This window comes from Nannospalax galili, unplaced genomic scaffold, assembly GCF_000622305.1.
Source record: "Nannospalax galili isolate Female #2095 unplaced genomic scaffold, S.galili_v1.0 scaffold639, whole genome shotgun sequence".
NCBI lineage: Eukaryota > Metazoa > Chordata > Mammalia > Rodentia > Spalacidae > Nannospalax > Nannospalax galili.
The window spans coordinates 1,555,910-1,570,554 of NW_008344644.1; the positions used below are offsets into that span (position 1 = coordinate 1,555,910).

General features: G+C 38.5%; 1 protein-coding gene across 5 annotated transcripts in view; it reads right to left on the reverse strand.

Moving 5' to 3' along the window:
• The window catches only part of Rb1cc1 (RB1 inducible coiled-coil 1), a 68,863-nt gene that overhangs the window by 30,074 nt on the left and 24,144 nt on the right, over nt 1–14,645 (reverse strand). For all 5 annotated transcript variants that reach the window (XM_029567268.1, XM_008840907.3, XM_017800076.2 and 2 more), the window contains exons 4-13: nt 13,093–13,219; nt 12,785–12,955; nt 9,459–9,661; nt 7,146–7,572; nt 5,129–5,299; nt 3,034–3,218; nt 2,450–2,636; nt 2,293–2,374; nt 2,145–2,206; nt 97–200 (exon numbers count right to left, since the gene is read on the reverse strand). In XM_029567268.1, coding sequence (XP_029423128.1) covers nt 97–200; nt 2,145–2,206; nt 2,293–2,374; nt 2,450–2,636; nt 3,034–3,218; nt 5,129–5,299; nt 7,146–7,572; nt 9,459–9,661; nt 12,785–12,955; nt 13,093–13,219 — 1,719 coding nt within the window. The remainder of the gene's footprint in view (nt 1–96; nt 201–2,144; nt 2,207–2,292; nt 2,375–2,449; nt 2,637–3,033; nt 3,219–5,128; nt 5,300–7,145; nt 7,573–9,458; nt 9,662–12,784; nt 12,956–13,092; nt 13,220–14,645) is intronic.

Here is a 14,645-nt window from a genome sequence, read left to right on the forward strand (position 1 = left end):
TTTTAAAAACTATCATCTCTTGAGTAACAGGGCTATTTTCTAAACCATGAAAACACTTTAAGACTCACTAAAGTTAGAAATAGGAATAGCAATTACCTGAGGAATGGCTGCACTTCTGAAGGACAAAATGATTGCAGAAACTGTAAATCTTTTAATGAAATATCTGGAAGTTCACAGTCAAACTTTCGAGGTTTCTGAGTCTAGATGAAAAGAAAAAAATTACCAATATAAAAGATTAATTTCTTGACATAATAAATTCAATAAGCTACTGTCAAAAATGTCAAATGATCTCAACACAATTAAGAAATAAAGAAAAGACCACTCAGCAAAGACGTAGCACAGTACATCTGGGGGACTTTTGATAGTCTGGATCGTTAGTGATCAACAAGTCTGTTCGTTCTTCCCTTTGTGTGTTTAGCCGCGTTTTAGGGAAATTACAGTATTCCCATCAACACTAAATGAAACCACTTGTACTGTGTGTATGTGACATCCCTATAAGCTTGGTTGTCAAACATGCGATGCATTTTCTATCTAACATTTCTTTCCTTGGTCTTCTGTTACATCTTCAAAAATACTGTTGAGTTGGGTATGGTGGCCCATGCCTCTAATTCCAACACTTGGGAAGCAGAGGCAGCTGTTTCAAACAAACAACAAAAAACCCTCAAATCAAAAAACTGTGGGTCAGTATATTAATTCTAAGTTATTTTTATAATACTGACAAGAATGGTACTTAATTGTTAAATTTAGTATTTAAGAAGATTTAAAGATGTTGAGATACTCTATAAAATAGGTCCTTGGAGCTGGGTATGGTGACATGCCTTTAATCCCAGCACTCGGGAGACAGAGGCAGGCAGATCTCGGTGAGTCCAAAGCCAGCCTGGTCTACAAAGCGAGTTCCAGGGCAGATGGAGCTACAGAGGCTCTGTCTCAAAAAGACCAAAAAAAAAAAAAAAAAAAAAAACACCCCCAAAAACCCAGGTCCTTGGGAGAGATGGCTCAGTAGTTAAAAGCACTGGCTACCCAGGTTTGATTCCCAGCACCCACATGGCAGCTGACAACTATCTGTAACTACAGTTCAAGGGGATCCCACATATTCTACAAATGTGCACAAAACGGGTTCACTTATATATATGCAAGCAATACACTCATACACATAACAAATAAAATGTTTAAAAAAATAAATAGGTCCTTGGATAACCAAATATGTGAATCCTGCTCACTCTGAATTCACTCATCTCCTCCCGTTTTTTTTTTAAAGAAAGGGTCTCTCTACAGCCCCCGCTGGCCTGGAGCTTAACTATGTAGACCAGTCTGGCCTCATCTCACAGAGATCCACCTGCCTCTGCCTCCTGAATGCTGGGATTAAAGGTGTAGGCCACCAGTGTATGTATGGCATTTTTTTTTTATTTACTTATTTTAATGTGTGTGTTGTACCTGCATGCAAGTATATGCTTGTCGTGCAATGCCCAAGGAGGCCAGAAGAGGGTGTCAGACCCCCTGGAACTGAAGTTATGAATGGTTGTTAGCGGCCATGTGGGTGCTGGAATTCAAACCTGAGTCTTCTTCAAGAGTAGCCAGTGCTCTTAACCGCTGAGTCATCTTTTCAGCCCCTGTGTGTGTATTCTTAAGAAATACTGCCATACAGAAACATGTTTCAAACTAAGGTGCAAATATGGGTGGTGGTGATGGGGCATACAATCCCAAAGTTCTTTAATGATTAAAATGTTTCTTTTCATTTAATAAAATAATAGACCGAGCTACATTGGTCTTAAAATACAGCAAGTTAAACTTTCATGTTTAATTTTAATGAAGATTCACTGTAGAGTCACTATTCTGATTCACCAAAAAATTAAGAGGATAGGGAAATAAAGGACTGAGAGGAGGAAAATGGAAAGAAATAAAAAACAAAATCTTTTCCTGTCAATTATGACAGTCTAATACTACCATAGGTACAGTGAGGATTCTTGATCAAAACTAGTAATGCATGGTAAATCTTTATGCTAGGTGACTCTCTTCAAGTCAAAAGACATTTTCTGCTGATTTAATCATATCACAATTAATTCTGTTTCTGATAAATGCTTCTACATTTGGAAAAGGGTTTTATAATACACAAATTTAGTTGTGGCCAGAAAATAAATACATACACAAAAGGAGGGGGGCCAGGAGTCCAGTCCCCTAAACAGACGATTTCTTAAAAAAGACTTCCCTGTATAAAGAAATTAAGAATATGGTTATTTTAGAAATTATTTAAAGCTGGGGGGGGGGGGGTTAAAAAAATTAATGAACACTTACTAAATAACTTCCCAAAAGATTCCCTTTTGGACTTTTCAGCTTCATACAACTGCTTTCCATCTTTGACTAAAGCTCCAGCCCACTTAAAAGAGGAACGTTTGTTAATAACATTATCAATTTATTAAATGTTCACATATACTTAATTCAAATAACTTACCTCTCTGTAGTGTTTAATGAACATTTTTCTCCTTACAACCTCAACAACAGCTAAGCAATACATCTGAGGAACTGTGCTAAGAGCCTCAACAATTTTGACTCTTTCTAACAGCTCTATTACAAGGCGGAGCAATGCTTGTAGTTTCTCTCCATCTTGATCAGCATGAAGCATCACAAAACAACACCACCTACAGAATGAAAGTCATTATCTTCAACAGCCCCAAGGTTCACTGGAATGAAACTCAACTTGTAGGTTAAACTATGAAAATCAAGACACAGGAGGTCTATAGTGTCTAATCCTAGAGTTAATCAATATGTATTTCAATGCAGTAGCAAGGGGAAACTATTCTCATCACTGGGAAGATAAAGACATGAACTCTAAAGAATCTAAATTGTGCTGGGCATGGTGGGGCACACATTTAATACTGCAGCACTTGGGAGGCAGAGGCAGGTAGATCTCTGAATTCAAAGCCAGCCTGGTCTACATAATGAGTATCAGGCCAGCTAGGGCTACAGGGAGACTCCTTCTCAAAAAAGATACCCCCCCCCTTCAAATTTAAATTACATATGAACATAATGTCTTACTTCAGTCTGACATGTAGATTATTTGCTAGTTCTTGTTTGGCAGTGGTGCACTTCTGTTTAATATCCAACAGTTTTCTATGGTTTTGCAACATAATCATCAATTGATTTGCGTGACTCAGGCACAGATCAGGTAACACAGATGCATCCTTCAAGTTTTCAGCTCTCATCTGATTAGCTAAAAATCCCTTTGGGGAAGAAAAAATTTAAGAACATTTAATTTTGTTACATAATGACAAGATTAAGATAAAAATTAGCTTTAAACTGTTTTACTTTCAAAGATTTTTAAATCTCCTTGGGATGGGGATATAGCTCAATGGTAAGATGTTTGCCTAGCATACATGAAACCTGGGTTCGATTTCAAGCATCTCTAAATACACATAACAACCAAAATCTTGCATTTTTCTTAATGTAATAAATGCATTCATAAAACAAGACGTTCCCAGAATTTAGATCTAAGTTGGTTTCACTACTCAAAGTAAAAAGAACATTAAGCCGGGTGTGGTAGTGTATTGCCGTTAATCCCAGCACCCAGGAGGCAGAGGCAGGCGACAGGTGGATCTCTGGGAGACCAAGGCCAGCCTAGTCTACATAGCTAAAGGGAGAGACCCTGTCTCAGAAACTCCTCAACCACTCCTGCAAAAAACAAACAAGAAAAAATAAAAAAAAGCAAAGAAGACAAAAGTAATATAAGCAAGGACATACCCAGTGACAAAATTAGAACCACGCCGTAACCTTAAGTGTATATAACACACAAAGGATGAACCACCAGATTATACACAATATATTACTGGGGGTTTTTTTTTGGTCTTGAGACAGGGTCTCCCTGAAGCCCCAGCTGGCCCTGGAACTTGCTTTGTAGACCAGGATGGCCTCAACCAAAGATTCGCCTACCTCTGTCTCCCAAGTGCTGGGACTAACCGCATGTGCCACAATGCTTGGCTAACACAATAAAGTTTTAAAAAGCATAGGATAGAGAAAATTTGGCAAATGACAAGTGAGAGGAAATATGTATCAAACTTGAAAATGGGCAAATTGTTCTCATGATTAACAGAGGACTTACTGATTTTGAATGCCTTTATGAAAAGCACTATAACATTATTAGTTAATAATTAAGTCTACAAACACCTTAATCCAATAACAGTGTTATTAGAATTGATGTCTAAGTCTTTATGCATGTAAAGACAGGTAAACTGGGTTGGGTATGATGGTATGAACCTATAATACCCACCCACACTTGGGAGGCAGAGAAAGGAAGATTCTGAATTCAAGGCCAGCCTGGTCTACAGAACAAGTTCCATGCCAGCTTGGGTTGAGTAGCAACACATTATCTCAAAGAACCGAACAAAGACTATGTATTGAGATAATTAAAAAATACGTGATAAGGAAAAACTGATACTACTTAAGAATCAGCAAAAGAAGCATGGTTATATCATGTCTGATTCATTCCATGAAAGGTTAAAGAATGCTTGCGAGAAAGCAGTCAAAGATAAAAACGTACTGGGCATGCATTTGGGGGGCACTTGGGAGGAAAAGGCAGGCAGATCTCTGTGAGATCAAAACCAGCCTGGTCTACATAGCGAGTTCCAAGCCAGCTGGGACTACAGGAGACCCTGTCTCAAAAAGAAGAAAAAAAAAAAAAAAAAGCAAAATTCTTTAGTCTTTACTGCACTGTGGTTTGTTTTGAACCTCAAATGCCTCCTATAAATTCGTGTATTTGAATGCCTGGTTCTCAGTTGGTGGTGGTGAGCTGGGTGATTAGAGAACCTTTGGGGTGTAAGATTGGGCTGGCAGAGATGGATCACTGGGGTGTCTCATTGCTTCCTAACATACCAAGTGGTAAGGTAGTACCATGTCACACTCCCTCTGTTACTGATGAAGCTGCTCCTGATGTATTTGCTCCACCTGCCCTGCCTTCAAAATGAACCTCTTCTCCCTTCAGTTGTTTCTGTCAGTTCAGGACTTGGTCACATTGACAAGACCAGCTAACAAACACATATGGCAATAATAACGCATTAGCAGCAGACAAGGAAGGGGTGAACAAATGGTGCATGCCAAATGGATAAAGTGGTTAAAACACATAAAGCCAACACAGTACCTGAGCGAGCTCTTTCTGTTCATTGACCAGCCGGCCACAGCTGGCAATCATCTGGTCCAGGGCATACAGCCGATCTTCAAGCCCTTTAATGGCTTTCATATTCTGATTATCAAGTTTGGCAATAGTCTGATGGCATTCTAACATAAATGGTTGAATAATCTTTGGGTCAAGCTAAGTAACAAGGAAACAAATGAATAAAAATTTCAAGAAATAGTTTCAAACATATTTCACATTATTTTGATACACATAGAAAAGCAATCCATAGTAAATCTAACTTATACTTGCATAGAAAAGGTAAAAGGACAAATCTCATCTTAAACTGATACTAAATGTATCTAAATGATTATGAACATCATCAGTCCAGCACTCAGATTTCAGGCAATGCTACAATTCAAGCAGTTCTTAATATCCTTCAGAAAATGTGACTTTCAAAGTCATACAGAGTTTATGACAGACTGATTCCTTGGTAACTTATCTCAAAGCATCCTCTATAACCAGGTATGGTGCCCACTTGCCCATAATACCAGCACCTGGGAAGCCAGGGCAGGAAGATCATAAGCTGGAGGCCAGCCTGGGCAACTTAGCCAAGACCCTCCAACTCAGATACAGAAAATACAACTTCTTTATGCTTAGTTTTCTTCAGGAACTTGCTTGACCACATGCTTTCTTAATCTTTAATCCCTCCTGTTCTCTGGCTTTACTCCTACAAATGTGCTGGAATACATGGAATCTAAAAAGCTATGACATTGTCTTGTTACCACCTGAATGAATATTCTACCCTGGCTACCCATGACTGCATTTTCTGGTAAAGCTGTTTGGTCCGAGAACAACAAGTAACCTGCTTCACTAAGGCTAATTTCAGCACAGCAGGCCCATTTCCCATTCTCTTCAGGTCTCTTCACAGATTCCTTCTCAGACTGATTGCTCGAAAAAAATCTTTAAATACAGGTGATCCTGAAGGACACTGTCCATTTTTACTTTTTTTATTATTTTAACATTTTTGTGGGGAGGGGAGATGGTCTTACTCTGGAGCTCAGGCTAGCATGACCATGTAGTCCAGACTAGCCTCAAATTCCTATCAATTCTCCTACTTCAACCTACCAAGTGTTGGGATTATAGGTACGACACACCAATAATAGCTGGAAAGAATCTTACTACTTTTATGATTATTTTCCATTATTGGAAACTAGACCTAGGACCTTGTACTGTACCACTGACCTATATATCCCCATCACTAATGATAACTTTTTAATTAATTAATGTAGTGTGTGCATGGGTGTTTCTGTGAACAGGTTATCAGAGAACAATTTGCACTGCATGAGTTCGTTCTCTCCTTCCACCATGTGAATCCTGGGAATTGAACTGAAGGTATCAGGCTTGGTGGCAAGAACTTTCACCAACCACTGAGCCATCTTGCCAGCCCCACGCATAACTTTTAATAGAAGAAAACTACTAAATCCTCAGGCTGATACTAAATGCCTGCTAACATTCACATGAGGGTATCAAGTTATTTTCTTTAAAAAAAAAAAACATTTATTTATTCAGTGTATTTGTGCATGCATACACATATGTGTGTGCTCATAAGTGCTATAGCTCACACATGGAGATCATATGATAAGCTGCTGGAGGGAGTTCCTTCTCTCCACCATGTGAGAACAAACTCAGCTCATCAGACTAGGTGGCAAGTGCCCTTACACTCAGCACTCTCACTGGCCCACAACCAGGGGCTTTTTAACAGTGCTTTTAGCTATTAAGACTGTCTTTTTGATTATTATATCAGGAGACATCATGATGAAGGAGGTAAGTGACTAGACCTTTAAATCAAGACCTCACTCACTAAAAATTTTATTTACATACTCTCAATCTTCACAAAATTATAATCAATTCAAAAGCATGGTTATAAGTTAAATAATTTGATCCAACCTGAAGTTCCAACCCAAGGTACACTGTTGCCACTATAACAAAATAGTCATTTTCTCATTACCCACACAAAAATTATCACGTTAACATCACTTACCCTGCTCATAGAATCAAAGCACTTTCTGACCAAAGATTCCACATCATTAGGTCTATCCTGAACATTTATCCAGTCTAACAAAGAAACATTAAAAAAAGGCAGTTCACTGTCTTTAGCATCCACTGAAGTTTCATCTTGTTGGACAGCACTTTGACAAGATTCGCTAATTTCTTCACCACTTTGACCATCTGTGGTATCTGAAGCTATGTGTTCCACTGACTTGTGAAATGAGGTTAATAAAGATGTGTTTGTTGTTCTAGGCATATCAGGAGAAAGCACCAGTTCAGTGGATCTTTTCATCATGGCTTTCTCTGAGACTTCCTGTTCATTTAAAGAATCCAGTCTTCCCAAACATTCCCTGTAACTATGTCTGGTTAGGCACTCCAACAGTGGAATCTTGGCCATTACTGAAACTGCAGTTCCTAAACTTAAAATATAAAACAGGTGTCAGTAAAACAATGAGTGTTCTAGTTAGGGATTAGTTCAATTAAATTGTATTGTATTGTAAAACATAAACCTTACCTCTTGTCCATTATACTATAAATACAAAAAGCCATTTTATTAGCTAGCTATTCACTAAAGGAAGTTACAGCTTAGTACAGAGGTTACCATTAACATATTAAAGCATCAACTTATAGTAGTAAAGCTCAATACGTTATACAGAATAAGTAGACACTGAATGTTTATCAAGCCATTCTCAAACAAAACATTTTTTAAAAATTAAAATTTACAACAATTGACCTAGCAAGTCCCTCAGAGTATAAGGTTGCTTTTAAGACAATCAAATATAAGGCTAGAGAACTGGCTCAGCAGTTAAGAGCGCTAGCTATTCTTGCAGACCTGGGTTCGATTCCCAGCACTCATATCATAGCTAACTACTGTCTGTAACTCTAGTTCCAGGGGAATCCGAAGCCCTCTTCTGACCTCTGTAGGCATTGCATGACACGGGCACACATGCAGGTAATACACTCATACACATCAAATAAAAATAATAAATAAAAATTTTAAATAGACAACCAAATATATTTAATGTACTGAAAGCATAGGATAAAATGAATAGTCTCAACCTTAGGATAACTCATACAACAACTTTTGGGAATTGATTCTCTCTTTCCACCATGGGTTCTGGGGATTAAACTCAGGTCATATAGCAAGTGCCATTACCAACTCAAGACCTCTCACTGGACCGCTTTTACACCTACCACACCCAGAAAATAGACTAAGACATGTAAACTGTCAGAAGGCATGTGGAAAACATCTTTGTGATTTCCTAAAACCTTACATAAAATGCTTTAGGTTTTCACTCCTTACCAAGTAGGTATTTGGAAAGGTTGTTGTAATAAACACTTTATAAGGGTCCTCCTAACCCTAACTACTCTTTCTCTTTCTCTTTCTTTCCTCTCAGTATTTCCTCTCAATATTGTCAATTTAGATAATGATTTGTCTAAATAACTATACTGCAGTACAGAGAAAACTGAGGGAAGAAGGCCCTCAAGCTGGGATACAGCTTAGAGTGAAATGGTTGCCTAAAATAGTTAAGTACTTTGGCTAGATTCCCAGCACTACTTTTAAAAAAGCAAAAATGAAGGAACGGAAGGAAAAGAAAACGTGCACTAGTGCAAAGTTAAGGTAAAGAAACAACAAAAATAACCAAAACCAAAAATGTCAACATAAATTTTAAGAGAACATACATGAACATGCATACAGATTAATATGTAAATGTGCAGTATGACCACATCTTATTTTGTATATAGGTTACACTCCTTTCTTTCAAATATGTGTTATATGTTAAGAACTTAAATTCACACTGGGACAGCAATATTTAAAAATTTTCTGCGTTCACTGACTGATGGCTTTTGCATTTATATTTCTCTTTTTGTTTTCTCTACTGGGCAAGAGATAGAAAAAGAGTCTTAGTTTTATAAATGACTATAAGTCTTCTTCATAGAGTATGAGGGAGTCATATAGTAACCACAATGTTAAATTATGAGTTTTTAAGCCTATATTAAGCTGCAACCTATAAGCATGATCAGAAGATGTTAAAAATGGGCCAGTAAGAGGTTTGGAGTGGGTAATGGCACTTGCCGCAATGACCTGAGTTTAATCCTCAGAACCCACACTGGAAAGAGATAATTCCCAAAAGTTGTCACATGAGTTCCACCTGTGCACTGTGGCACTCACAACACATGAATAAAAGATTCTAAAAATAAGCCTCATTTAAATAAACATATGGTCTCCAAAAACCAAGCATACAGTGACTACTAATGAACTTCAAAGGCATTTTAAACAACATCCATTTGATAATAAACATACTGAGTAAGTTTTAACTTGATGTCTTCTATGGATTGCAGATAATCTGAATAAATACTTTCAAACTTGAAAAGCAGCTTTTGGTATGAGTTTGAACAGTCCTCCAGATTGGCCATGATTGCAGCCCAGCCTTGGTGTTGAAGATGTTCATCATGGACAAGACCTTCACAAAATGAACACAGTTTCTTGGCAACTTCATACATTTCCTGTAAGGAAAAAGAAAATAAAAACAAAACAAAAAATAAAGCAATGATTTCTGTGTACATTTTGCATGCACACAGCTCAAAAAGTTCTGGAAAACACAAAATAAAAGACTGAAAATACATAATCAACTTCTAGACTAACATAACAGTCTTGAACTTGGAAGAGTCTTCATTTTCTGTAGACAAATTATTATTTCTATGTGTCTGTGTGTGAATGGAGGCCTGGAGAGTAATATTCTGTCATTCTACCTTATTCCTTTCAAACAGGGTCTCTCTCTGAACCTGGAGCTAGGCTGCTGGTCAGCAAGCCAGTGACACTCTGATCTTTACTGCCCACAGCACTGGGGTCGTGAGCATGTAGCATTACATCCAGTTTTTCACGTGGGTGCTGGAGTACTCAAATTGAGGTCCTCATGCTTGTCTAGCAAGTACTTTTACAAACTGAGCAGTTCCCTCCAGCCAAAACAGTGAAATTATTTTAAGAAGAGATGTTTGGAATTCAGTTCCAAAAAGTAATGTATCAAGTATAGACTTCTAAAAAGGAATGTAGGAGACTACTGAATAAAGGAGCTATCTGTCATAAAGGAGGAGTTCTCTGTCACAAAAGGTATTAGAGCAGTAGGAAATATAAATGAGATCATCCTAACTATAACTGTAAGAAAGATTATACAGGAAAGAAGTGATGGCTTTCAGAAACTGAGAGCACCCGTTGTCACTGTGGGGGCAGAAAAAGAAGATGGGCATAGATTATGAGTGAAGAATTCCAAAGGCTGTGCGAGAATAAAGAAGCAAGGGCAAGAAACTGTAAAATACAATTTCTAAAACATTAGTCTAGAAGAAAGAGAAGAGAGAGGGCTCCAATGAAAAAAACTCAGAAAATACTAACAAAGAGGAAATGGCCCAGGGCCCAGGACGGTAAGTACACCTACAATCCTAGCACTGAGGTATGAGGAATACAAACAAAAGGAAGTGGGGAGTGATGGTATATGCTTATGATCTCAGCAATGGTAGGTGGAGACAAGAGAGACTCATGAGTTCAAGGCTATCCTGGGCAACACAGCAAGTTCCAGGCCACTATGGCTACTTGAGACTTAAGTCTAAATAAAAACAAAACCATGTCACAGGACAAATGAGAACATGGCTGTAAAGCCCAAGTCCATTGCCTTCCTGTGAAGGCTACAAACACAATGAAAGAAGAGGCTGCTTTGTGTTCCCAGGTCTTCTGTGCTGCTCTTTGCACCCTCTCGAGAACACTTGGCCTTCAGATGTCTACACTTCACCAATTTAATCCCTTATTCTTTTCTAGTTCTCTCTTCATCCCTGCCTAGATGAAATTTTTAAAGCTTTTTAAAAAATGTTTTATTTTAATTTTATGTGTATGAGCATACTGCCTGCACGTATGTAAGTGCACCCATGTTATGCAATACTTGCAGAGGTCAGAAGAGGGTGCCGGATCCCCTGGAAGTGGAGTTAGCGACAGTTGTTAGCTGCTGTGTGGGTTCTGGGACTCGAACCTGGGTCCTCTTGAAGAGCAGCCAGTGCTCTTAACTGCTGAGACATCTCTCTAGCCTTTAAAAAGTTTTCTCACTTGTTACCCTATGCTAGGATACTTCTATCTTATCCATAATCTCCCAGTCTTACCATAAGTCCCAGATCAAACCATGAGAGCATCCATGAGGATGTTTATACAAGATGATGCCACCAACAAAAGGGACTCAACTCATCATGACTCAAGGCTAAAGTCTTTCATCATGATGATGACAACAGCATCAGGATGGGACTTAGCAACCCTGGGTTAAGTCATCTCCTATAACTTGGCCAATCACAAAGCCATAATGCTTGTACACAAGGAAAACACCTTTTAAAGTCTGTGACTAATGGACAATTACCAAAAGGTTAGCCTACTCCAAGAAAATCAATAAGCCTGTTGCTCGCTGTTAGGCTGAACAGCTTGATCAGCAGAAATTTTACCAATGCTAAGTCCCCTGTGCCCAATAAATCACCTTCCCTTCTGTTTGTAACATGTGAACTCTTCTCATTTCCATTGTCCTGTCACAAGAACCTGGTGTCTAGTGCCAAACACTACGTTAAAATAAGTCCCTAAGGCTCTTACTAACCAACTAGGCAAGTGTGCTAAATGTTTAATTTTGACAGGGTCTCCCTAGTCCCAGTCCACTTGGAAGTCACTATGTGGACCAGGGTGGCCTAATGTTACCTATTTTTACACATTACTGTAATTCCATTGGTTGTAAGACACATTTTCTTTACTGATGGCAAACTGTAGCTACTACTTGACAGCTTGGGGTCAATAATATTACAGTGAGGTTATAGCAAATTAAAAAACAAGCCACTGTGGTACACGTCTATAATTCCAGGGCTGGGAAAGCTAAGGAAGGAGGATTTTATAGTTTGGGTTACACACAGAGACCCTGTCTAAAACTAGAAATAATGAAGGAAAATAATAAAAAACAGAGAAGGATTCAAGTTATGTTGTAAGAAGTACATATTAGAAAAAAAACTTGATTCTCTAAGAACTGCATATGATTAAGGAAAAAGAACTTCAGTTTTAAAGTTGTGTGAGCTTTTTTGTCTATGTCTACTCTAACATAGGTACTGTATCAATTGAAGAATGTTCAAAGGTGATTTTCTGTATATAAATATCCAGGCGAGATGACAGTCAAATTATATTTAAGACAACCTTTTTTATTTTATTACTTTTATTTCATGTGTACGAGTGTGTTGCCTGCATGTATGTGAGTGGACCCGTGTCATGCAATGCCTCGGAGGTCAGAAGAGGGCGTCAGATTCCCCTAGAACTGGAGTTAAAGACAGTTCGTAGCCACCATGTAGGTGCTGGGAATTGAACCCAAGTCCTGAGCCATCTCTCCAGCCCTTAAGACAACCTTTTAATGTACACACACACACACACACACACATACACACACAGAGAGAACAGAGAGAGAAAGAGTAAAATGCAAAAAAGTCCACACCACCCAAAACTGTAAAGGGCAGAAAAGGTTGGTATTTTTCATGTTTTCTATGTAATTCTGACTTCTTTGGTACTTAAGACTTTAACGCTGTTAGAAGTAATCTGTTCAGTAGTTAAAACAATTGTTTATATATTACCACTGCAAGTTGTGTCCTTGAAGCAACAGTGTGAAAAACTGCAGGCATCATGAGTGACTCTTCAACTTTTATTTCCATGTCATTTTCTGTTGAAAAGGTAGTTTTAGGAATAGCAGGTGCACGGTCACACAAGATCATTTCTTTGTTAAAAAGAAAAATTGGATTTGTGTCCTAAATTAAAAAAAAAACAAAACAAATATTAAAAACATTACAAATGCTCAACTTGCATACTGCCCTTATGATATAAATACTGAGTCCCAGCTCCCCCTCTGATGTGAAAGCAAAGTAGCAGGCCCTTGGATACCCACCGTCCCAGCACTGTAGGTGCACACTCTTCGATCTGCAGCCATGCACTCTCCTCCATTGACCACCAGCACCTGGTGCTGAATAGCAATCTTGTATTTGCTTTGAATGGCATGCTTAAGGTCAGCCACACTTCCAGAAAAACAGAAATCAGTTATTTACATATGCCTAGTTAACTGTACAAAAGCAATACTTTACAGAACAACACAAATACACACACATACACACACACACAAACACACACACACACACACATCCTAATAAGACTAATGATTTCACTCTAAGGCCTTTTTCCCAGTAGTTAAAAAAAAAAAAGTTCCCCATTTTGGGGTCTGGAGAGATGGCTCAATGGGCAAAGGTATTTGTCGTCAAGCCTGGTAACCTGAATTTGATCCTTGTGACCCACATGGTACGAGGAGAAATACCGCTTGCAAGTTGTCCTCTGACCCCCCACACGTGGTCCATGGCATACAGACACACACAATATTAAAATGTCATAAAAATTTTTAGGTTTCCTATTTTTTGAATTAGATTTCACAATCAACCAGCTATCTCTGCTACATATTTTAGATGTGAGAGTCTACAGGCAGCTCGTTACTTTTCTGCAAGAGACATAAGGAAACATATATGCTGAAACTGGCATCAAGTTTTGTGGCATTCCCTTGAACCCAAGACTTGTATTAACAGTTTCACAATACATTACAGAAACTACATTAAGAGTAAAGCATGTGAAAATTTCTTCCTTTCCCTTCTATCTTTCCAATGAAATGGTCCCCATACAGATGTAGTAACATACACTCCATAATCCAGAAAACTTAAGTGGCTGAGGCAAGAAGGCTGCAATTTCAAACACAGTCTGGGCTCACATAACAAGAAAAACAATTCCTTTAGATATTTAAAAAAAAAAAAAGCATTTAATGAACACTAGTGTATTTAAAATGTAAAATATAGCTGAGGAGATGGGTCAGTGGGTACAGTGCCTGTTGTTCAAACATAAGATTTGAGTTTGAATCTCCAGGACACTTAAGCAGGTCTTATAAAGGTGCCAAGCGTCTGCAACCCCTAGGGTGGGATGGAGACAGGCAGATCCCTAGAGCTGGAGGGCCAACCAAACCAGTGAGCTCCTAGTGTATTTAAAATGTAAAATATAGCTGAGGAGATGGGTCAGTGGGTACAGTGCCTGTTGTTCAAACATAAGATTTGAGTTTGAATCTCCAGGACACTTAAGCAGGTCTTATAAAGGTGCCAAGCGTCTGCAACCCCTAGGGTGGGATGGAGACAGGCAGATCCCTAGAGCTGGAGGGCCAACCAAACCAGTGAGCTCCAAGTTCTCAAAATATAAGGTAGAGAGTAATAGAAGACATCCAATGTCTACCTCTCTCCTCCACATGCAGGTGTTTAAGTGCACAAGCACACATGCACACAGAAACATAGTATACATACATCATACACATACAAATAAAGGAAACATAAAATAACCTCTTAGTCTCCTTTGTGTACATGGTGTGTCTGTGTTTTTCTCTGGTATGGTCACCTGTACCTACACCTGGATGCCAGA